Genomic DNA, 25,974 nt, shown 5'->3' on the forward strand with positions numbered 1-25,974 from the left:
ACTATTTTTGTCCGGGTTTTAGGAAATTTAAAATCTAGAAATTATAGGGACCTGCTTTTTTAACATTAGGGTTCAACTTTATTAAATATGTTGGCAAGTGAATTGTTTACCACAAGACGTAATTCTCAAGTCTCAAACATAGTGATATATTATGATAAATGTGTTTTTAAAATGACTTTTTTATATAAACAAGTAGTATATCAACTTACTTTGAACTGAACTGAAGATGAAAAACAAATGAAATCAGTTTTCATTCAATTGCATTATTGTATACTATGTATCACTCAATTCAGTAAGTTATGGTTTTATTAGCATTTTCATTTTATTTGCAAGCCACTCATTTAATATTATGTATAGAGCCTTAGCTGAATTACATTGGAAACTATCACATTGATAATTCAAAAGATCAACGACAAATCTAACATGTGAGGAATTAAGCCTTAACGGAAAAATGAGATATCATCAAAAGTAAGGCAAAATAGGATTTTCATCTACCTATCACCAAAAAACTACACATTTGTACTTATAATATGTCTTTTTATATTTTCCATAAAATCGAGGTACTTGCAAACAAATATTGGTTCAAGTTTGGTGCCTTTAACATTTAGATAGCAAATATATTCCGTATTCCGTACCAAAAAATTCAAATTATAGATAGAAAGCCTTTTTGTTTCAATTTTGTCATTTTGCCAATATATTGTTGATAAACAAGGGATTAGCACGTCCCGCATGAGGGCGACTAAGAACTGTTTATTTTATATACATCATTTAGAATTATTGTTCGAGTAAAAGTTGGATGCAAAAATGATGAATAATAAAAAGTTTATCATAATAATGTTACCAGTTGAATAATATTGCATTGTAACACTGCATTTTAGCTGGTTTCGGACAGCAATAAAAAGTGTATAGTACGACTTTCTTTCTCGATACCATATGTGAAGTAGTAGTTTATGTGATTATAAAAAGAGTCTTTTACCATTTGACACACTGTTTCCTATAAATCACAAAATTTAATTTTAGATGGAAATAATATGTTTGCTGAATACATTTCTAAATTTCACAAAATTCTGAACAAAATTTAAACAATTTTTGTTTCTATCCTTTATTTGTATGGAGCAAGAACATAAGAAATAAAGTATATACTGCAAATATATATATATGTTTCACCAAATTTTAGAAACATAAAACTTATTAATTTATAGAGTTCCAACTTTTTTTTACCGACATGTTCTTTCAATTAATGCCACCCTTTCCAACCGATGTGGAATTCCAACTCAGGGAGAATTATGTAATTTTTCGGGGAGGAACTTTGCTTCGTATTTGCTATAGCATAAGAAATATTCGTTAACACTATGATACTTATTTATACAAACATTATAAACGTACTTGAAATGTACAAAGGCGGGAGTGCAACTTGCGAATAACACTAACTCAGTGTACATCAAAGGTTGAATAAAAAAGTAGCTTATATGCAAAGTGAGGGAGGAATAAGGAGTTCCAGAAAAAAAGAAATGAGGAATTTAACCATAAAGACTAGGATACAACGAACTACTGCACCGCTTTATGTAAGTGCAAACAAAAATACAGACGATGATGTGAATTGGAAACCTATGTCAGGGATCCTCGACACGAGCGAATGAAGAAACGTAAACAAACACGACAACACGTCAACGAACCAACCAGAAAATAGTGATTGAGCGAGAATTTTCCCAGCAGGATTACACTCCTTGCAAAATCAATTTTATCTTGTTGGTATTGAGAATATATAATTAAAGTGATAAAAACGCTTCTCTGATTTATACTTAGGTTGCAATTTTTTTTTTAATTTATTCGTGTCACACACCCATAAAGTTTAATACTCTACATTTCTACCTTTCTTTATTATAGGAAATTTAGTTTTCAAATTGTTTGCACGCTGAAATGTTATAGTAATGATTTATATTACGGTTTTTCAAGCTAGAAACAGCTGAATCCTATATTTTAGTTAATTTTTTTGGTTGAACTCCACATTTGCTTTGGAGTGTCGAAACCGATTTATTTACGTTATGGATATTTATGGAAACAAATATGAAACAGGTGATAATATTCTTTCCACAGCAACCGTATTAAACAAATGATTTTTGAACATGAAAAAACGCAAATATTATTTACATCAAATATAAAAAGTTTGTTTATCTTTCGCAATTTTGTTGATTAGAATAACTTAATTACGTCCCACTTTAATTGTGCTGGAAATTTAACAAGTTGACTTAGTTTTGGTATGAACTCCCATGAGGAGAAAGAAGGAAATCTCTATTGACTAGTAATCTAGCTAACTACCACCACGCTTCATTTTAAATAGACTCTGAAAATAAAACCTCAAACAGAAAATACTTTATTTGATAAATCAGTACGTAGCATGCTTTACAATTTATTATAGCAGCATATATTTGCTGACTAAAAACAAAAAAGTAGAAATGTTAAAAATTTAAAAAAAATAATCGAATAAATGACAGAATTAAAATTGTTCATATGTAAAAATTTTGGCCAATTTGAAAGCAGTAGTAGTATCCGCCTATTAGAGTCTTCTGTGAATGTTGAGTTGAGTGAAAATAGGGAAAAAAAACTTCTAGGAAAAAATAGAATAGCGTCACTTGTTTTTTTATAATCTCAAAACAATACCAAAATTTTATTTTGAGCAGTCAATCTAGCAATGTGACAAATTTACATCAAAGGATTTAAATCCCAAGTTTTTGATCAAACCCAGACAATCGTCGATGTTCTTTGATGAAGCCGACACATAAAATGTTTTGTCTCATTAAATTCAGTAAAATTTTGTTCATTATAACCTCTGCTTTTATTTCCTCAAACAACAATGAGGTCCGGTTGGCCTGAGACATCTTCTATAATTTCTTCAATAGTTTTAATTAGTGTTATTAGGCTTATTCATTGTAAGTACGTGCATATATGTTGTTGTATACGTGTGTATATGCAAACCAATAAAATTTTTGCCAACTTTCCAAATATCTAACACACTTTGTCGAAACATTGATAATGAATTTCTCCAACCTGGTTGAGCGCTGGTAATCCTTAAACACATTTAAAAATTAACATCAGGTCGTTAAGTCGAGTGTATGATATATTCCGAATACAAATACCAATGATGGATATCATCGATATAAAACACCTTAGATAACTCGGTGAGTCATAAACAATATGAGAGCTATATAAATTTACCACAAATGAGAGGTTAAATTGAGTACACACACATAAAACGAAGGATGTGACCCATAATCCCACACTTTTATTTTTCTTGATAAAAAGGAACCCATTTTATTGCTGGGTAATCAATGCGTTTGCGACTGAAAATTCACGTAATATAACTCCTAACTTGTTACATTTATATCAAACCTAAATGTAGGTAATAATGATGATTAGACCGTATAAATAAATATAGTATAATAAATAGTATAAAATAAGCGAGGTATATATAAATAAATAGTAAAATAAAATATTATAATGAAGAGTCTCATATATGAGTGAATATGGGTAATCTTATATAATAAAAATATAATAATAAAAATATTGTAATTTTACAATCCTGGTTGCAGAATCACTGTATCGACGCAAGACTAACATAAACATGTAGCATATAAACAAGTTGTTTATAAGTTATCTATGATTGTGGGTGATATTTAGCTTATCCTTATTGCATGCAAAGATTCTCAGAAAATAATATAAATGTATTTATTTGGGTTTTATATTTCTATCAACGACTTCTAGGTAGGCTTTCAAAATTGTTGCACAAAATATTAGTTTTCACACATATATCTATAGTTCAACTTTTAAAATCGGTCTTAAAATATATATGAGGCATTGGGAAAAAGTCTGCAATCCACTTTTTCTGAGCAAAACTACCAGTTAAAAGGAGACAGAAATGTTTGTTTTTACGCTCAATGAGCCGGAGTATTGCGCTACTGGACTTTCTATTCATAAAACTCGGAGATGGTATAAGATTTTAAATGGATTTTATAAACTAACAGAGATGAAACATTATATATTAAGGTATCAACCGGCTTTTACTGATCAAAACTGAATACGAAAAGTAGAGATACATGTTTGTTTTCACGCTCATTGCGCCAGAGTATTTGTGCGTATAGTCAGACAGTAGTGATAGAAGCTGTTCACAACGTCGAACAGTTAATATTAAACAAAGTTAAACCACCGCCTTTCATGTCTCAGACCACACGCTAATCAAGAATAACAAACCTTCAGATACAATCTCACATATTCTCATTACTAAACTATGAAAATTGCTATTAAATGAATGAAAAAAACGACAAGGCAATCCGAGTTTCATCATTAAAACTTTGCCGCATAACTCTGTTTGGCGAGAGTTACTTAAATAAATGTCAGTTTCAGTATTATATGGCTAAAGTTTTAGTCATATCTAGTTTCTAGCAGCCACTTTTTATCGATATATGTATATCTATCATGTGTGCAACTTAGTTATGGTTAGTATATTCCTCTGTAATATGATAATGGTATATACTGTAGTGGCCTGGTCCATGAGTGCGCTGTAATACCGTTTAATCCAGCTGATAGAGCCCACACATATAATGTTTAGTTTTAAAGTTACAGTAATGCAATTAACTAAATCTGGCAATTGGTGTATATGGGCTTGACCGTAAACAACTATGTTTTAAAGTAAATTTAAACTGTCTGAAGCTTCTCAAAACTGGACAAGATAAAACTAGGATTAGTAAATGGAGATATGAATACTGGTGGTCGTCATTAAAAGATTTAAACAAAGTTGATAAAATGAATGTTTTACATTTAGGCTCCATATTTGAAGTATACCTGAAGTCCATTTGCGTTATCGAGATACTTCCAACAAAGACATACTTAACTAGCATGAACCGTTAGAGCAAATTTGGGAAATCGCTAATTATAAATAAATTAGGTAGTCTGTGGGTAGAAAAGGTGTTATATCCTAACCTCTTTTGACTTTCAGAATCCCATATTTGAAGCATATTTGTTTGAATTTTCATCGCTAAAACACGATGTGCTTGAATTGACTTAGACAAAATTGGTAATTCAATATTTTCGATAGGTGATAGGTAGATAGTAGTCAACATAAGAAGACATACATTAAAATTGTGTCACGCGGACCGTATATTCTAAAACAAGTAAACAGACTCAAACATGCACTCATATAAGCCCGGAGATGTTGACTTTAAGGAATATATATTTTCATGATGTCCACTATAGAAATTCATTACTTTTGTTATAAATTAGCTAGATAGTAGTCCCGGCTGATATTACGGACATTAGATTGTGTTACACTGACGATATATGCTGAAAAATGTAATAAACCTAAAGGCAAAATATGTACATATGTGAGCCGAAAGATTTAGTATAATATCTCTTAAAAGTTTTTTTTTTTCAATATGTAATCAGTGGCGAAAATGTCAAAGGCTTTTGAAACAAAATGGCGGTCATGTTGCGAATCGCGCTCGCACTGTGCTAGACACGGTTGTGATTTGTACTCAGTAAGTACAAGGCTTCTTTCACGCTGTAAAATCTAATATTTACTCACACACACTGTAAGTTAAACTCTAACTACACACAAATAACGTTTAGTTCATCGATATCCATAAAACGTGCCACCAAATGAATAAGTCGAAATATAAATTGCTTGAACAAAGTTAAGTCTTGAGTATTTCAATCAGTAGATGTACACCCTGAACGTTTTTTCCAAATGTGGTAATAGAGGTTTTGGTCTAAATTTCTAAATTTCAAAGTTGAAAATACTCGTAAATGCGATAATATATCATATATAGCTAGCTGCCTTCCAATACAATTTGTTCACTCAAACATTTGATTCTGAAAAGTGTGACGCAACAGGAATACTGTTCCATAGCTCCCTTTTAGTAGTCGCAACAATCTAGTTGAACGACACAGTAATAACGCGCAAATCATCTCAGAATATGTTTATAGTAAAATGTTTTCAGATTTATAAAAAGTTGCAACCAATCTATGTGAAATTTCCAGCTTTTATGAGCAATAATTATATTCGGAATTTGGATAGAATATATCAAATATAAATAGCCCCACAACTTGAGAATAAATAGGATTCTTCTATATATAGTTTATATTTTGCACAGGAATAGTTTTCCCTCAAGTAGGTTTTTAGTCTGTCATATACAATACAGTTTGATTTCTATAGCGGCTATATATATAAGATAAGCACCTCCAACCATGCCAACATTATGTTTAAAAACCGTTTTTATCAATAATCAGATGCCTCTCTAATAAGGAAATGAAACTGTGTTAAAGTATATTGTGTGAATAAAAAGTAAATTGGAATGCTCATGGGTTGCTCTATATTAAGCATATTGCTCATTGTAAAGGAAAACTATTGAAAGAAAAAAAGGCTAGGTCGAAAACACTCGACGTTATATGAGACTAAGACAACACAGTCAATGCCTATTGAACCGTTAAAACTTGAAAAGAAATATAAAGAAAATACCAAGAAATTTAGTACCCACTTGGTGCGAGCAAAACTAAACTACTGTGAAGAGAGATAATTAGCAATACTTGAATTCACATTGGATCTAATGTCCTTTAAAAACCTGTTTCCAAAAGTCTGATTGCATATATAATGGTCAAACTAGTGAACCTCATCACAAAGTGTCTGATATGTGAATTCTTTTGTCTATGATGCAGAACCTCTATCAATTTTGTAAAGTATAGAGAAATATAATATTTGTGATTTACTCAAAATAAAAAGAATTTTCAATTTTGGATTTCAAACTAAACTATTTGAAATCTTCTGGAGCAAAGTGACAATCTTTTTTATCTGTTTGTTTCGAATTGGTTCAAATGTTTATGTTTGAATGATAGATGCGTTTCATTAATATATGGAAAACCTGACCCTATGTAAAGTTATTGATAACCAAATATTGCTTGTCTAACTATTACTCAACTCCATGAAGATGTAAATTACTGAATATATTCTTTCTATATCAAATTCGAAAATTTGAAGTGCTCGTGATTTCATTTTATACAGTTATCCAAATTGTTTAATGTCTTAGAAATACGTGGTTCTGCTGAAAAATAATATTAAAATTGTAAACAAATTTGGAATGACATATAACATCACATGACTCTAGTTATAAATGGTATTGTGGCGCCTATGTTTTCTTTAAAATCAATTTCTTGGCGACATTTGAATGGCAGAAAATCCCCTCGTCATACTTTTGCTAATGTGATTAGCTATATAGAGATTCAATAAAACCATGATAATATTATATTTAGTAGAAGCGCAATATGGCGCGGATTATGGGTTAATCTAGCTAGATTAACTAGCATGTGTTTGCCTAATCTTGTGAGCTACCGAGTGATGTGATGTAGTTCACATAACGTGGGAGAATTGTGTTAAAATTAACAAACAGAAAAAGTAAATTTTCAATTCGCAAAATTTCTTGAGTTGAAATAAAATCTTGAATATACAAATTAATTATCTTTCACTAAATATCCAAAATATGTAGTCAATATCTAATCCAATCACATACAATGTATTCAATTTTCTATTGCTAAATTTATTAAATTATACACAAATATTTGAAGACACAACTTTGTAAGTGTAATTATCAGAACAAAAAAAAAACTAGAGTGCTATACTGAAATATAGGAACACAAAAATATATCTTCAACTACTAAAAAATTCAAAGCATTTGGTTCAGTAGTTAAAAAAAGCGATGGGAGGAAAAATACCAAGAATATAATAACATAATAACAAAACGATTTATATGGACATTTCGTGTCCAAAAAATAAACGGCTGGCCTGGATAAGATAATTATTGACTGTATAATTAACCAATAATCAAATAAGACTAGTTTTATAAAAATATTTCATGTATCATTTCTGTGATTCCTTTTTATGGTCGTAACGATTTTGCTCTTTTTAGAAAGAAAAAAAAAACGAAATCTAAGCTACCGTGTTGTATAAGTGAAAATATTATGTTAATTAGTAACATAGTGTGAATTTTGTTTAAAATATTGAAGTTAGAATACCACGATTACTGTAAAAATTTATAAAAAACAGATATATTGCTGCGGTAACATAATTAGTTTTAATATTTGTTGTTGGTTATTTCCATTTCAATGGAAGAAAACTTATCACATTTTTAACCATTTTATCGGATATCAATAAAGAAGTCAGAAACGGTGACTAACCGGCCTACAACGTATAAGTACAGTTTCACAACGGCTTAACTTCTATGGTACAATGGTTTCCAACAGAGCGTACAATGTTCTTAATTATTCTTATACAAGATTTGCGCTGTGGGGATCTTCCTATCCCAGTGAAGAAAAGGGTAAACCATATAGAACAAAAAAGAAATGAAGCATAGGTATTCCGCTGCTCTGAAAATCTGGAACTCAGTCGGAATTAATATCATAGGAAAATTTCAAGTCCAAATTGACTTGAATATAACTTAATCAGTTTGTTTTCAAGACGAAAACTTCAAAAAACGTTTCCGAATATGATTCCAAAATACATTTTAAATACTCTTAGTTAACAAAACCGTGTAGATTTAAAACTACCTACTTATATATTTAAAACACCCAACAATAATTAAATGTCAATTTCTTACTATAGTTAATCAATATGCATGCGATAATCATAAAGTTATACAAAATTATCTTTGTAGAAGATTCCTATAAAGTTGAATTGTTAAGCAAAAATTTAACTCTACTAAGAAATGACATGAAAACATAAAAACAGAATATACAAAACTGTCTGAGTGGTAGTTTTTATATTTTATAACAAACAAACTTTATTTAAATAATTTATAATTAAACATTCTATCAAATTTTCAAAAAATAATTTTGATTTCATGTTAATTAAGTGGAGAAATAAAATAGTTACCATTAAAAGCATATCTGAAAACGTTATCACATTTCTAATATCTGTATCAATCCTGAAAACCATTTGTTAGGCTTCTCAAGACATTGTATTTTGTTCTGAGTGAAACTACAGACAAAGATAACAGACATTACTAACAAACAGAGTAGTAACAATGAAAATTAATAAAACTCTAATCTAAACACGTATCATATTTATATAAATAATTTATAATTAAACTTTATATCAAATCTTTAAAAATAATCTTAAATTTAACCATAAACACTTAAACACCGACAAAAGCATAATAAAATTGTTCAGAAGCTGACAAAATCTACTCTATACCATGTATTTTGAATTCAAATCAATTTCGCTTACCTGTGCAATTTTTAGCAATTTTTAGTATAGCACTCCGATGATAACCTTTTCTCTGATTTTTATATCCAGAACTTCAATATTTGCTTGTTTAGTAATCAGAATGCCTGATATGCTACCTATGTGCATTGTTAGTTCATTTCATTTCATGTACATTAGCGAACGGCTATAGCTGAAATAGATTGATATAAAATAGAAGTTAGTAGTTAGTTTGAAATTTTACAAAAATTCTATTCCTATTTTTTACTACAATCACATATACATAACTAAGACGAAGACTAAGCTAATGTTCTTAATTTATACAGTTATATATGATACCAAAAGCATTAACAAGCAAAAGGTATCCGTCTTAAGCTGAGCCCAAGCGTCAATTTGGGGATAAATTTTTTTGAGAATTACCCAACATAAAGTACTATACATCAGCATACTCCGCACGATTTTTGCAAGAGTAAATGATTTGAAATTTTCAAAAGTTTTGACAGTAAGCTTTTCTTATTTATTTTATACAAAAGTAATGTGATAACAAACAAACAAATCCTTAGTAACTTTTGTGTCTAAATTCAATTTTTGTTGAATCCTCTTGATAACCACCTAGCATAAGCAAATGAGAAACAGCATCTCTGGGTACATTTTTAGTTTTACTCACACACCTATTGGAATACACCATATTTGAAAGATAATTTATTGAATTGTAAGTTAGGTTTAGAAGTATGGTAGGCATATTGATTTGCTTTGCACTGAATGTGCTAATTGATGTCCAGTCTCATGGGAAATGACGTCATGATAACTTCGTCATAACCGTTTGCACTTTTCGTTGCCTGACCTATAGCCTCGAGTATTTGTGTGGTCTACAAAACAATGTAGGTGGCCAGGAAATGCTGAAAGACAAAGTTGGTTTTCTTGCCAAAGATTCAGAGTTAGAAGAATGTAATAAACCTTTTAAAACCCTTTTAAATCATAAAATTCATGATTCATGCAAATTTTGTTCATTTGGTTAGAAATGTTGAAATTTCATTGGAATAAGAAGAAGTTCGGAACTCAAAACATTGGAATGACTGTGTTTGCAATTTGTCTCAAATTTGAGAATTGAACCAATTTAAGTGAGTTAGACTGAACTGCTTGGCACTGTATAGTCTTAACAGCTGTGCCCTTGTCAAATTTTGATTTCTGTTGCTTTCTCATTATTCCTAAAAAAAAGCATACAGCACAGGGCGTAATGGGATTGATGGTAGCGTCATTGATCTCAATATTTGTGTTTATACATTTTGCCGAAATCCAACCCCACAAGAGTTGTTTTAATTCAAATTGTAACAATATTCCATCGAGAGCAGTGCACATACTACAGCCATAATACAGTTTTTGTTCTTTGCAACAATTTTCTAGCCTACCAGTAGGAGTCTTATATGTGTTGTCCATGTATTGTTATCATTGACTGATAAGGAATATTATTAATCAAACAAGGTTTGTAAATTATCTGACACGAAACGTGCCTTATCTCTTTTTATTATGCATTTGATGTTTCGAGTTTACTTGAATTATTGCGCAATGGACTAAAGATGGGTGATTTTATACACATCTGTGTGACTTGAAGTGATAGCTCTAATATAGCAATATATAGTCTCCATATGGTAATATATACAGGTTCCAAAATCACAACACTTTTGTGATACTGCCATTTTAGAAAGACTTTTCTTGCGCATCTTCAAACATTTCAATAAATTCAAAAATTTCAACAAAAAATTGTTTTTGTGTTTTTTAAACAGGGATGAAACTTGATCAATACTTCTGCTTAGATCAATTTCCTGTAAGAAAAACGATATTGTACAGAAATATTTATTTTCTTTTATATATGCCACATCCCAACCTGGTGATTAGTTCAATTTTTTTTCTAAATTTGAAACTAATTATTCATTTGATCATAACAAATAAAAATTTTCCCATTTATGATGTAGTTTGCTAGTCCTCAGATAAATTCATACAATTCAAACAAACTCCTATTAACTGCATGGACAGCCGTATCTATACACTTACTGAATGGATTTATATCTGAGTAATTCATTTGACTTTAGCTTCATACTTGCATGAAACAAAAATTGATGCTAATCAAAATTAACACTGATTTAGATAGATAAACAAATAAATACATTTTACTGCTAAAACTAAACGTTAAAACTTCAACACAAAAGAATTTTGTCAGATAATATTTACATTTCTAGATTCCTGTACCCAAAACTATAGTGCTCTAAATTAAAATAACGAGAGACTGGTATTGCCTAAGATATTGAATGAATTAAACATTTATTAGGGCTTGAATTATAAGTTTGCTGAAAAGCTGCTGAAACTTTACCAAAACAAATGAAATTTCTTTGGGCAATATTACCATTTCTGGTTGTCTTGTTCTAAAAACTACAGTTCTATCCAAAACATTTCAAATACACTATTCCGTCTGTGTCCCCCAGAGAGTAGCCTTTTATCACATCTGCAATTTATTTATTTGTTTACCTTCCCTATTATTTCAGGTACAATTTAATAGCACTAAGTATTCCCTTCAAACAACTTCTCTCTATGAAACTAGGTCGAGTATATCGATGCAGTGTGCCTCTATGTTTAACTAAGTGATTCCCAATACACAAATTTGTCCTGTGATATGTTAACCTTATGTGAAGATTTGAAACATTTTATTCTATAAATTAAAACCCAGTGTAAAATATGAGCTAGACCTATATAAAATAAGCAATAACATAAATATGCTTCGCGTTGTAACATATTAATTAATTATATGCTTCTTTGTAAATGTATCATTAATTTACATAGCATGTTAGTCCGTTCTAAAGAGTTCTGAACTCCATAGCAGGATTTTATTTAAAAAAAAATGACAAATTGGTAATGTGTTTTAATTGATTTCTAATAACTTCAAATGCTTCAAATTGTTTCAATAATATATATACATTAGTTTTAGTGTTATACAAATTAAAATAAAAACGCGCTCTTAATTTTTCAATAAAAAAGTATATAGGAAAAATAAAATATCATAAATTATTATCGTAAATTGGTAATTTGGTTATGATGTTATTAGATTATTTAAAAAATTTGTGCCTTTTTGAGTCATTGATTCAATATCCCTTTTTCGTTTCTATAAACCTTTTAGTGGACGTTATTTTGTTTCCGACTGCTTTTCATATTTTATAGGTCTCTAAACCAATCTCATATAGTCATTTCATGACGTAAACATTACGTCTTATTACCATGGTAAATGTAGTTTATGACGTAGAAACAAAATGACAGTGATAATAGTCTAACGCATTTACTGACAGCAAGAAAATGACGGCATAATAATAAAAAGTCAAAGAGAAAACATAACAAACACGAAATATATTGTTAAAAAAGCAGATGAGTTTTTATTAAACAAAAGCTAGTGTGTCATCTGGCATCGCTGACAGGATCGTCTATCATTATTCCTGTTTTCTCTATGAGAAATCATTTTCTAAAAGTCAAAACTGCTCACGTTCCAACACAAAAGTATGCTGACAGATTCTGACAGTTGCCAGTCTTTACTGAACGTCACATAACAGACATAACAAGATATTAAATTGAAATTTTCCGCGCATTAATATGCGGCCAAAGATCGTCAACACATAAAAGTTACAGATGCACTTGATATTTATCTATCAAAATACTAATTGAAAACACGGAATAATGACAAATAATATGTCGCCCTTCCTTCATTTATCTCAACGCCTGCGTTATTAATGTCAGACAAAATATTCAGTCTTCTGACACGCCTCAATGACTGGTGATTTCTATTCTCACGAAAGACATTTTGAAATTCAGTAAGTGTGAACAGCAAACATCATACTTTGCTAAATTATTCAATTCTTTATATTTATTTCTAAGTTTAATTATTGTAGTCTCTGATTTAAGTTGGATTACTACCTGCTAAGCAAAGACTCTTCCTGATAGCGTAAAACATTTTCCACAAATTGCGCGCCATTGAGAGACGTACCCGCAAACCAAGTTCCGCCATTTTGTTTTGTCGCGATAGTACGACGCTCAGATATTGGAAACGAGTCGACCGTTGAGCCAACGCTTGTCGCAAGTAAAGTTGTTATTCATCCAGTAAAATAAGTTATTCAATACATTTATGGTAGTCAACAATACTCGTTTGTTTCTCCCTGTTCTTTAGGAACATCATATTCTGTTGACAATTTGTAACGAAGTATTGGCAGACGAGAACGAAGTATTTGGCTACACTAACAGGCTAGTTTAAAAACTATTACTCTGTTGAAGGGCTGACCTGCATTGAGCGTCTCAATGTCGATTGCTGAATTGTACACGGCACGTCAAAACAAGGTTGCGCGACAATTTTCCAATACAAACAAATTGTTAAAATTGACATAAAGGTTGTTTGTCCACGATGTGGCTGTATATAATATACCTTTCCTGTTACACTGTTTTAGCTTTTCGAATATAGCAGGCTAGTTTGAAAGATGTTTACCCGTCGAAGTTTTGTCTGTGTTATCGTGTATCCTGCGTCTCATTAGTTGATTGCTGAATTGTAAGTAACAAATCAAAAACAAAGTTAAGAAACAATTTTGTAATAAAAATGTATACATAAAGTATCTGTATATGTACGATTGCTTAGGGCGATGCATAAACTTCAATAATTGTATAATTAATCCAAATTCTCACGGGAATGACTGGTTGGGTCTGTTGCCGCTTTATTTAGTTTGAGATATATCTGTTGCGCAATTTTCAAAGCGATATTGTTAGAATGTTATGCATTCCATGTAATGTGAAAAATCATTCCGAATTTTATCTATTTCGTCGATTATTAATTTTGCCAGGCTCACTTCGAAACGTAACGAGTAAACAGATTTTTCTGTATGGCACTTGTCCGTTGTAAGCGTTTTGAAGGGAACTGATAGTTTGTTTGTCAATGTTGTTGATAAAATACACAGCATTACTGTTGGGAAAAATAAAAAATTAAGTAAATTTCAAAGTGATCATCAAAAATAATCTCTTAACCTCATCGATCTGTATTTATCGGGAAAAATTAAACTATCATTCTGATACCATGTTAAAGCAAGTTTAGAGTTATGGTCAATCAGAGCGGAACTCTTATCGCGGGCACAAAACGTAATTACAGTTTCATACCTGAAATACGAATAGAATACCATGTATAACCCGTATAAACTCCATTAACTAAAGTCATTTGATAATATTTTGCATAGCATGTGCTGATGTGGGTTGCGATACCTATGCTTTTTTACAATAACCGATACCATTGAAATGTAGACAAAGCGAAAAGGCGATTCGGTATTGGAAAAAATGGTTCAAAATAAATTTCTGTTTACTGAGTATACTGTAATAAATAAACAGCAAGTTGATTGGAAATTGTCAGTGAGTTACCAACTGACTTTACAAATTTACATATCAAAAAGGCAAATTAGTTTTGCATAAATCGGCAAAGGCTATTTTTGTTATTCACTGTTACTTTGATAAATTCTAGCAAATTGACTAAAACGTGGCCATAACTCTACAAACAAATTTTTTGAAATGCATATACCACAGGGCGAGAGCGATGTATCTGGTTTACGTATATGTTTGCATTGCTGGTAATCTCGAATATAAACGGTAAATTTATTGACCAACCGGTAATTAACGGTAACGATAACCAGTTAGTATTCAACCATATTCATTTTTACGTCACAGAGTGATAATCTAATGCGCATACCCACCATCTCAACCGGGAGTACTTAAATTGACTAGGCTTAGTCCCTTCAAGAGTTTTCTGGGTGTCAGGGGTTGCTCAACTAGTGACTAATTTAGAGAGATATGGAAATACTTTGAAAAAAATAAGTGAATCGTACTGCATTTTACAAGTAAGTTAAAAATATCAAATTTTAAAGCTTATATGCTTACTATTGATTACTACTGTCCCCAGAGCGAGTCAAGATCAAAGCAATGGCGCCACTGCCAAGGACAAATTATGAGATAAACCGGGTATTAGTGGAGCTAAGGAGTATTATGAGAAATAATCCCGTTAAATCCTAAATTGTTACATCATAATATTCACGTTACCGTTCACATTGTGACGACACAAAGATCAAATAGAATTCTTAGCGATAATCCTTTTATACGAAACGTGTTTGAAAATTTTCAATTATGACGTATGCGTAAGCGTGAAATCGCAAGTCTTCCCACGACTAATAGACGCGGTTTTTTGATAATTTCGAAAAAAAAATATATACATTGATATTGGAATATTAAATATTTTATATTAAAATATCAAAATTCATACTTTGAACTCCATTTTATTGAGTTTTCCATTTTGTGGAAAAATCAATGTAAGGTCGTCCTAATTTTGGTCTTTTCCATCTAAACTTCGTCACATTATTTTTTTTTTCATATTTTGAAGGGGTGGAAGCGTTTTTTTTTTTTTAAATAAAATATACTAATACTGCAAAATTTATATCTTATTGGATTCTTTCTTTGGACTAAACTAACAACTCAGTGAGTCAGTTTTATTATTAAATAAAAGACACAGAATTCGAATAGCAATAAAACAAAATAAAATAATCCGAGGATTTTTATCTTTTCACGCATATTAACGTTTGTAATTGTCATAATACAAAGGATTATGACCGGATAATCATATGAACAATTAATTAAAACACAATGAACTGATGATTATCGGCGTCACAATGGATTATAATCGCATCTTACTGTCATTCATTTGTAAGATTTAGGATTTGGGCTCGATGACTTTGCTTGCGTTTTCGAATGAACAAATGATATTTCCAATAACACCCACATTCGGAGTTTCCATATTTTTGGACATATGGTAAAACAACTTTTTTTTTTATCTCAAAAGCGTAATAAGAAGATTTAAATATTGAATAGGTCTAGTATCACGGCTTTTGTTTTCGACTCTTCATTCCATTTTGAAACATAAGTCAAATCCTAATGTCAACGTAGGCAATTTTCAAGAACGCCAATTTCCATGTTTTGCCCTAAAAGTTCATCTATTTTTCTACTTTGCTATAAACAAAGCTGTGAAAATGCATTTAAATTGAAAGAACATCGTTTAAACCACCAGTCAAAGGTTATTGTCACTGCAGCAAAAACAACAATTATTTTCCCTATAAGTCAACTTTACTTTGCAACTTCGCTATGAAAAAAAATCTAGACAAGTGTGATGCAGCATTTTTCAGTCGTATATTTGTTCAAATGGTTGATAAATACAACAGAGCGGATAATCAACCACGTCGTTATAATGTATTGTTTAAACACAATTCAATAAATTTCTATTGAGTTAATTGTTTCACGTTCGCAATACACATAAAAGTTGTCAGCATTCGCGTGCCGTGTGTTAATATATCGATTTGACGTGCAGCAATTAATTAAACTATCGCAACTTGTGCTCTGTGCAAATACTTTGGCCCTGCCTTGACCAGTTCTCACAAAACATGATAACAATTGGTTTTCAATTTTATACCTGAAAAAAGGTTTTCGTGCATTTTCAACCAGTCATATTTTTATGATAAAAGGATTTTTGAGGTAATCGTTGTGTTCTTATATTAATGAATCATTTAACGAACAAGCGAGAAAAAATTGCAATCGATAGGAATCGGTACAAAGTGGAAAATTTTGAACTGGTACAGTAGCAAGGGAGGAAGAGTTAGACGTCGGAAATAAAAAAAAAATAAAAAATCTTGTAATGCATAGCAATTTTACGTAGTTCCATTTTGTGCCAATCTTTATTTCATTTACGATATAAACCTTTATAGGATAGATCACCTATCAGATCCCCCTTAAAACTCCCCGTTATAATCATTATATCAGAGTTCAATGTGGTATGGCAATAACAAACAATTTAATTTCCCATGGAACTTATAATAAACAATTAATTTTAACATATCGATATATAACCATGAGTTATATTAATACCGAAGATACTGCCAATGTCTATGTAATGGTTATGCTTGGCCAAAGTTCAATAAACTTTTCACCCGAGTTAAGCAGTCGACTTTGTGTATTGCAAACATCAAAGTGTTGTCTATCACCTTATTAATTACTTTATTGGTTTGGGAAAATATGTACAAGTACCTTTCAATCGCCATATAAATTGCCTACTCGATAAATGGTTATTGAGTTTTTGGAAAGCTACGCAAAATAAGTTTTGCCAATATAAAGAGAAAGCTATACAGCGGCTTATCTGGGGTATGGCAGCCATGGGCGCAGTTTGAATAAGAGCGCAAAAAGAGGAGAAAATTTCATTAGCAAAATATTTTAATCAAATAATTTTAAATTGGAAATAATTGACTCGTAGTTTTACTTAAATAATATCGTACAAGCATCTCATTTCAACAAAAATCGTTAACAATTATCATTCAACGATTAATTAAGGGGGCACATTTCTAAATTTCGCTATGGGCGTGTTTTGGCTGTGTAATCTAAGTCGAAGATTTACCATATTCGAACACTTATTCAAATTATGTGTCGAAATCGGACATGGGTTTCGGAATCGTCTCAAATATGTTGGTGACATTATTCTACGTTTTTTTACGTAGATACGCCACTTAAACGAATTTACCGCAGATGATGAAATATTGTTTTATGGAGTGTTTTGACTCAAGTCTCCAAACAAGGCTACAAACAAGCGCTGCGGTGGTTTGGAAGAACCAAAATCTTTTCAGCGTACCCAACTCACTTTATGAGACGGCTATCCAAAAATCTCAGTCTAGGGTTATTTTTGCACACATTCGAAATTGCACACACACTTAATCACGACTGAATGAGTTTAACCCCAACCTGTTATTCAATGACCTGTTTGTACAGTGCAAGATTATTTAGTTAAAACAGACAATAATATTATGAAAATGTAAGACCTTGCTCTATGGCAGGTTCAATTTTCAACCTGAATTCAATGGGAACACTATAATATTCTGCCTATAACTATACAGGGCTAGTCTATTGCTACTTGAACCCATGACAAACCTGACGTACCGTTAACATAGTGTTCCCTACTCATTGCTGGGCATGCATTTCGATTTCCACTGTCGTCAATTCTTAGTATGAATTTAATGGGAACACTCTATTTGTCTGCACATAACTAAGCTGAGCTGTTCGTCTCCAAGTGTGAATATATACCCAAATACACAGTGTTCTATATACCACTTGGGGAAACAACATTTTGATTTCATCGCAAATCAATTATTTTTCCAAATTCAGGGGGATCACTATCTTTATTTGCACATAAGTATACTCATCTTCTTATCTGCTATCTTGAGTTGAAGTCCATTGTATTAGTCGCCACTGCATGCACATAAATCCAAAAGGAACACTACATTAATTTTCGGTATAATTAAACTGAACTACTCGGCTTACTCTTAGTAGCAAATACACAGTCGTTGCTGCATCTTTCATTCGAACAACTGATCTCGGACGTAGATTGCATTATACAATACCAACCAGGTATTGTGAGAATGTATGTTCCAGAATGCATTTGTGAGTAAACTTTATAGTCTTTCCTACGTGCACACAGATCCAATGGGACCACTACATTAATTTGGGTTCAATAAAACTCCACTACCCAGCTTAAAATCCATGATAACTGGTCTGGTCATTACTTCATTCGATCTCGGTCGTAGATTGCATTATATAATTCCAGTCAGGTAAATGTATTTGTGAGGAATTTTTTTTTATAAAATTATGTATTCATATTCAAACAATTGGTACATGTTGTAAAATTCTTTGAAGATGAAAAATAAACTTAATCAAAGCTTAGACCGATTATTTGCTTTCAATATATTTTTATTATTTATTTGTCTTGTTATTCATTTCCTAAGCGATTTTCAAAGTAGTTTTATCAGTAGTTTGTGACTCAAAATTTAGACAAGCTTGTAACTCTAGTTTGCCATGTTAAAAATTGTACATTTACGTGAATTTAACGGTTGTTGAAGCAAACATAGAAATGCTATACATTCTTGAATTATAGTGGCTTATATCTTACTATGTATAAGCTCTCTTCGCTTAATTCTCATCTTAACTTATTCTATAATACAGTATATTTTACTAAATTTTATACCATGCCCACGTGTCCTGTCCATCAATGAATTACGAGTTTCATTAAAATTATGATTCGATAAGTTAGTATTAAAGTATACCGACGGCTATTCAAAACCCAAAACAAATAGTCTCCCAGACTATCAAAGTAGAATCAAAGACTGGAACAGATTGTCAAAAATAGTTTGTTGAAATAAGAAGAATAACAAGTTGTCTGATATATGTCTGGTTGATACAGTATTCCATGAAACGAGATGGCGAGTATTCTCTGCAAAGCAATACGGTAGAGTCCAGTGCTTCCCAGCCATTTTTCAATTTACTTACCCTTTACTATTTTTGCCATTGATGCGAAACTTGATCTTGCATATTGGATATTACCAGATCAAGTCTAATAACGACGCATAATTCTAAATATTACATTGTTTCATAATTGTTACGTAATGATGATGCCATCATTTTCCTATTTAATCGAAAAATGTATGTAAAATTTGAAAATACATCGAGACCCATCCTAAACAGCTCGCTAACTATTAGTTGGGAAGCACAACGGATATCTATATACAGGTTGGAACAACAAAAATTATTGTTATTTTTAAATCTGTATGTACTAGCACTGAATTTTGTACAGGGCAGTGATTCCCAACCGCGGACCCATTGCCCTCATTGGAGTCAGAGAGCAATGGTAGGGGACTTACAATCAAAATAACACTATAAATACTGGATTAAGCAGAAGGGTTCTTAAAGCATCAGGAAGGGGCCGCGGGCCACAAAACGCTGGGATCCACTGGTATAGGGGTCACAAACAGTTTTGCTTTGAAACGGGCTTCATACAAGCAACTTCGCATTTATGCAATGTCAATTGTTTGATGCTTTTGGGGCGATTATAATTATTAAAATACCAAATATTCGTCTTGTTTCAGGAACCCGTGACAATGTAAATGTAGAGTTACTTTTCTAAAGTTAACTCAATAGATTTCTGTAAGTCACTGATAGAAATCGTATAGGAAATATCTCTAAAAACTGATAACTGAGCAGAAAACTTGTTTTGACATAATTTTATTTCTTGTTTTGATTAATATTTAGATAAAAAGTGAAAAAAAAAGTAAAATTAAATAACTTTAACGAACATTAACAACAAATGCAGTAAATTATAGTTAAATCATACTTGGCCAAGCATAAAAACATTTAATTTTTTTTTTAATTGTTTGGGTCAAGTGTGACTCAACGATAATTTACTAAAAAGAAACTTTGCTTCAGCAATATTTAATAACATAATATTATTACAGAATATGGGGGGGGGGGGGGTGACAACAAATAACGGGAAACGGACACTTCCACATGCATCAAAACTGTACCAAAATAATCGTTAAAAGCAATAGTAGTAGTATACGAAATTTAAACGAATGCTGCCTGTATTTGTCGAGATTATTAAAATAACTCATAAAAGTTCATTAAATCGCAATTAAAGATGTTTGTTTGTAGCAAACACCTTTATTTTCATCCAAGAACATCCAGTAGTTTATATAGGATGCGACGAGTTTGAGTTTCAAGGTTAAGGTCTTTAGGGTGAGATATTATAGAAGCAAAAATCTAGAAATACCAATCAACTTCCATTTGATTAAAACTACTTTTAGACATAAAATTGACAGATAGAGAAAATATTGATCGAAATTGATCAAAATTCACTTTGAGTCGTCTTTTTAAGGTGATAACAGCTTGAATTTCAATAGACAAGCAAATAAAACGAACAATAAAATAAAAATAAAAAGTTTAAATTGTCGCTTTAATAAAGGTAGAATGCAAAATCATTATTGATATTTCATTGATCAAGGATGACATAGTTGAAATTCAGCAATAGAGGTTTGAGATTTTGAAATTGTACCGATTTATAAAGAAATGGCAAATCAAGTAAAACCCTATTCTTAGCAAAGGAAGTGTTTGAGTTAGAATGAATACAAATTGTTTGTATTACAGGGGCTGCTACGATGTTGCATTCCTGATACTCTACACTCTACTCTACACAAACGGCCATTGCCAGGAAGGATCTACTACTGAAAAGGGCCAAAATCTTTCCGCTGCCACGTAGCAAACACAATTTTTTACACCCGTACTTTTCATATATTCTTTATTGCTTATTCCTTCTCTAATGTTTAATATCCTTTAATTGAGTATATATAAATCAGGTGATTTCTGAGCTATGAAATTAGAACAAAGAAAAAAACATGATCAAATCCTAATGCTGCTTCTTATAAAGATAAAATAAAAATAAAATGAAGAAAAAAATAAAAATAATCGGAAAAGCAAAAGAGGTAGCGCATGTTGACTTGTTGGATTTTTCAATCAACCGACCGTATATAAACTTGCATTGATACCTAATCAATTATCATAATCAGTTAAATTTTTTATTATTTATTATTGATATTTAAATTGCCAAACATATCAAAATGAAATTAAAAAAGAGTTCAGGATCAGGTTCAATTCTAATATGAAATTCTTTGATAATTTGTTTTCATTTTCGATTGAGGGGTATTAAACTATAATACTGAGTTTCCCTCCTAATTTAATTTTTTCAATTTTGTGTTCTCAAAAACAATTTTGCATGTGTCCTATTTTAGAGCACGACATTTAGGCAATTCTGCAACTAATAATTAAGAAAATTCAATGTTCCAACTTAAAATATTTGTCAAAATAGATTTGGGTACTGATCTGTATTATAACATATTTTCAAGCGCCCCTGTGGCAGACTATGTTCACACATGGTAGGTCGATAATATAGTTCCAACAAGTAAAAGCATATATCACGTGCAAAGCAATATAATAACAACTGCATTTAACACAATGAAACGTAGCGTTTGAGAGAAAACAAAAATTTGATACCACGCGCATAATATAAAGTGTTCCTATATTTTGTTCGTTAACAATCGTGGTAAATATTTGTTCAAATTCCACTGCAAACTAGAAGTGCATTGTCATGGTAACGGTTGCTATAACAACCATTGTATCTAGAAATTGTGTACACTTGAACGCGTCGTCTGCGAATGTCATTGTCATGTCTTTCTACAACACTTATACATTATGCTTCATTCATATATAATTCACGACAATATAGCTCGTATTAGTTTTAACATTTATTCCGGATGGAATCCGATTTTAAGCCTCATATGGATTGTGGCTCATGGCGTTTGGTGGGAGCCACATTTCAACGACACGTTGCCATGTCCATCGATGCCATGTCCATCATATCAACTTCAATTTTTTTCTGAACAGTCATATTCGGAATTTGGGCAGAATCTTTGTATGTGGCAAACCCTTGGTAGCCTGCTGTCAGCTAATTTTAAACATCGCAAAATCAATTTATATTTTTATTCGTGCTCTTTATGTCAAAGCTTCCACAGAGGCACAAAAATGCAAATTGATTTCACTCATTTTCAAATCTTTATATGTTTTTGTGAGGGGCGTACTGGCAGGCAGAGAATGTTGCTGGGTCAAGAACGGACGAATATCCGATATAATCAGAATGTTGCTTGGCTTTGAGTCTCAGAGATGTGAGACTGGAGTTACACGGATCGGTCGAAGTACCGCGATACATATTGTACGGGTTAGCAGCACCGGTATAATGAGTAGGATTAGTGTTCCCTACACCTCCCATGCTTCCAAGTCCGTTGTTCATGTTAGGCAATGCCGAAGATACTGCGGACGAATTCTGGCTAAAATTTAACGGCTGGGTTGTGATAGAATTTAATGCTGAGTTGAATCCCCAAGCGGCTGCGTGGTACGGTTTTGCTCCAAGTGGGGACATTTTTGACCAATATGGGGAAGGGGAGTAGCCGTATAATCCATCATCATAAGGAAGTATGCCGTTGATTCCATTGAAGTGAAAATTTTTGTAGTCTGTCATTTGGTTGCGTTCACGTTTTCTCCATTTTGCTCTGCGGTTTTTGAACCAGACCTGAAAAAAGAAAATGGCGTTTAAAATACAGGCTTGGTTTTAATAACGTTGTTTTTATTACGGATTCAAGACACACATTAGTATCATATAGTTTTCAACAAAAACCAATATATTGCAATGGCATTTTGAAGTAATTCAAATTAGCCGCACTGCTTTTAAGGCACTTCAGCCAAATGCACGCTGATGACTCAATTCAAGATTAAATTATACCAGCTATTGTGATGTCATTAATGACGTCATATTCGACAAAATATTTATATGTAAATGTATATAAAAAAAAAATACTGTTTGATAAAACATGCACAATTGATAATAATGAGTCAGCCATTTAAGCATCCGAAACGTTGGTAAAGCTATCATTCATTTCCTATTAGTTCCTAATGCATAAATTGTATATCTTTCATTAAGTTCAACCAAGGTTATTCGTTGGCTCTAGATATGCGACACAAATGTGTATTGCCTAATTAATTTAACCCATCAGCGACGTCTCATCAGAGCAAGCGACACGTGCAATCACACAATTGCCATTAAATTAATTTACAATGTCTTACTTGCTCAATGTATTGAACGCGCTAATTGCAATTTCCGATATTGCACGCGCCCAAATGTTACGGAGTTTTACCAATGTTACACGCTATAGATTCAGAGAGGGTATTTTAATTTAAGTTTCGTTTAGTATAATTTGATCGGGTTTATGTTGTCCATATATAAAAAAAATAACATTTTTTTTCTGTTTTATCAAAAAGTAAAACAATAAATTGCCAATTGAAAAAGCACGCGCCCAATTGTTACAGGGTTTACAATAGTGGTATGTATATATTTTACACGCCAGCAAAACTTCAATTTTTTTTTCAACGTGTAATTTTGCAAAATATATATAAAAAAAATTATTTTTTCATGTTTAATTAAAAACTGAAGCAATAAGATAACATAAAACATATCCAACTTTTTTTTAATTTAATTTAATATGAGCGTTTATACAATTTCACGTTCGGTCGATTTTCAAAACTACTAAAACGTAAAATCCATTTGAAGCGTTCTGAAGAACTTCGTCATTTTAAAAACACAACTTTTGAATATAATTCACAATCGCGACTACGTACGTTTATTGCATAAGTTACATAACCGTTTGGTAATATTTATGAGATGTAAATGTGTATTGCACCTTTGTTGAGACCAATAAAACCTAATATTTACAAACTACTTCTGATTTTAAGTCGCGGAGACGTCGGAAAAAGGATGATTTACCTTCGGTTATAAATGTTCGTTTACGTAAATCCTCGATTGAAAAACGGTCGATATCTGTGGGCATTATATGATACAGGGATAGTTTAAAATCTCAAGAATTCCGAACGAGTTGTTCGGGCACTATGTTTATACAATAAACTACTTTATCAATCTTCGACGCAATTAATTTGAGCGATGTCAAAAGTTTACAAGACAATTTCCAGAACACTTTTTGTGTAAACAGCAAACAAATGTAATAAACAAAAACGGTTGGGTTTGGGATTTTTAGAGAAATTGGGAGAAACACGCGTAACCAACATATTTCCTAAATCGTATGCATTAGTTGGGCTGTATGCATTATGTATTACAATACTATAGCAAGAATAAAAACGATAAAATGTTTGAACCAGGGAATATTTCAACGAAAAGATATTTACATAGAACTTGAATTGCTATTGAAAATTGAAAAAAAAAATTGTCAAATCTTTATGCGCTACATATATAGTACGTCGCAATTTTCAAAAAGCTTTTATTTATTTGATGAAATGCAAGTAAAAACAGATAATCCTTAAATCGATTAGATGCGAGAACGGTGTTGATCAACGTGTCAACTTAGATGCCAAGCTTGATCAAAATCAAGCGCGAATATACAAATGGGCTGATATTCGTTTACGCTTTTCCTATGCATAATAGCGTGTACATTAACTATAAGTCTGCGAGCATATAATTTTATGAACAAATTTAGCCACTTTTAAGTGCCGATAATCAATGCCTCAGAATAACAACAAAATGTTCAAGTGTCAGAATGAAGTAACGATGCGATATTCAGAATATCTTATACGAACTTGCCGAAACTACAAATACTATCTTGACCCAACATACGACGACTCAGTTGGTCAAAATTAAAATAATTACAAATTTGAGAAATAAATAAATACAATTTGAAATCTACTTACTCTGACTCTTTGTTCAGAAAGATTGATCCAAGTTGCGATTTCCTCTCTTGTTGACATGTCAGGATATCTAGCATAAAAGAAAAATGTTTCTAATTTATGTCTAACAAGAAAATAATGATTTTTATAATAACTATATATTTGAAAAAACGGAAAAAGATTGATTTTAAATTCATTTTTTTTGTCTGCAAAACTACTTTTTTGAAAATAAAAACTTTTCTACAAACTATAGGACGCAGAAAGCAAGATAAAAACTCTTGATCATTCTAATTGAAATAAAATTTCAATAAAATGAAATCATTTACAAAAATAAAATAGGAAAATTATAGAAATATAATTTAAAAAAGTGTGAAAGCTATTTTTCTATTTTTACATCTTGATATATTTTTCTTTTATTCATTTTCTATTTTTAAAGCTACTTTGATTAAAATCAGTAACTTTTACACGTTTATTTCCAATATTAATGTCATAATAAATAAACTCTAGTATTAAAGAACTTAAGTTATAATATT

The 25,974-nt window shown here is 31.4% G+C and overlaps 1 protein-coding gene and 1 long non-coding RNA gene across 8 annotated transcripts in view; both read right to left on the reverse strand.

The window, feature by feature from the left end:
• LOC120348177 (uncharacterized) overlaps positions 1-9,430 on the reverse strand; it is a 55,874-nt gene extending 46,444 nt beyond the window's left edge. For all 6 annotated transcript variants that reach the window (XR_013479156.1, XR_013479154.1, XR_013479153.1 and 3 more), the window contains exon 1: positions 9,269-9,430. This is a non-coding gene — a long non-coding RNA (uncharacterized LOC120348177). The remainder of the gene's footprint in view (positions 1-9,268) is intronic.
• Positions 9,431-21,951: 12,521 nt separating this feature from the next.
• Positions 21,952-25,974, reverse strand: part of LOC120347715 (uncharacterized) — a 29,017-nt gene continuing 24,994 nt past the window's right edge. For both annotated transcript variants that reach the window (XM_039417786.2, XM_039417785.2), the window contains 2 exons: positions 25,466-25,532; positions 21,952-23,282 (listed from right to left, as the gene is read on the reverse strand). In XM_039417786.2, the coding sequence (XP_039273720.2) occupies positions 22,770-23,282; positions 25,466-25,532 (580 nt within the window). In that variant the 3' untranslated portion in view covers positions 21,952-22,769. The remainder of the gene's footprint in view (positions 23,283-25,465; positions 25,533-25,974) is intronic.

Source organism: Styela clava, chromosome 11 (assembly GCF_964204865.1).
Source record: "Styela clava chromosome 11, kaStyClav1.hap1.2, whole genome shotgun sequence".
In the NCBI taxonomy this organism is placed as follows: Eukaryota; Metazoa; Chordata; class Ascidiacea; order Stolidobranchia; family Styelidae; genus Styela; species Styela clava.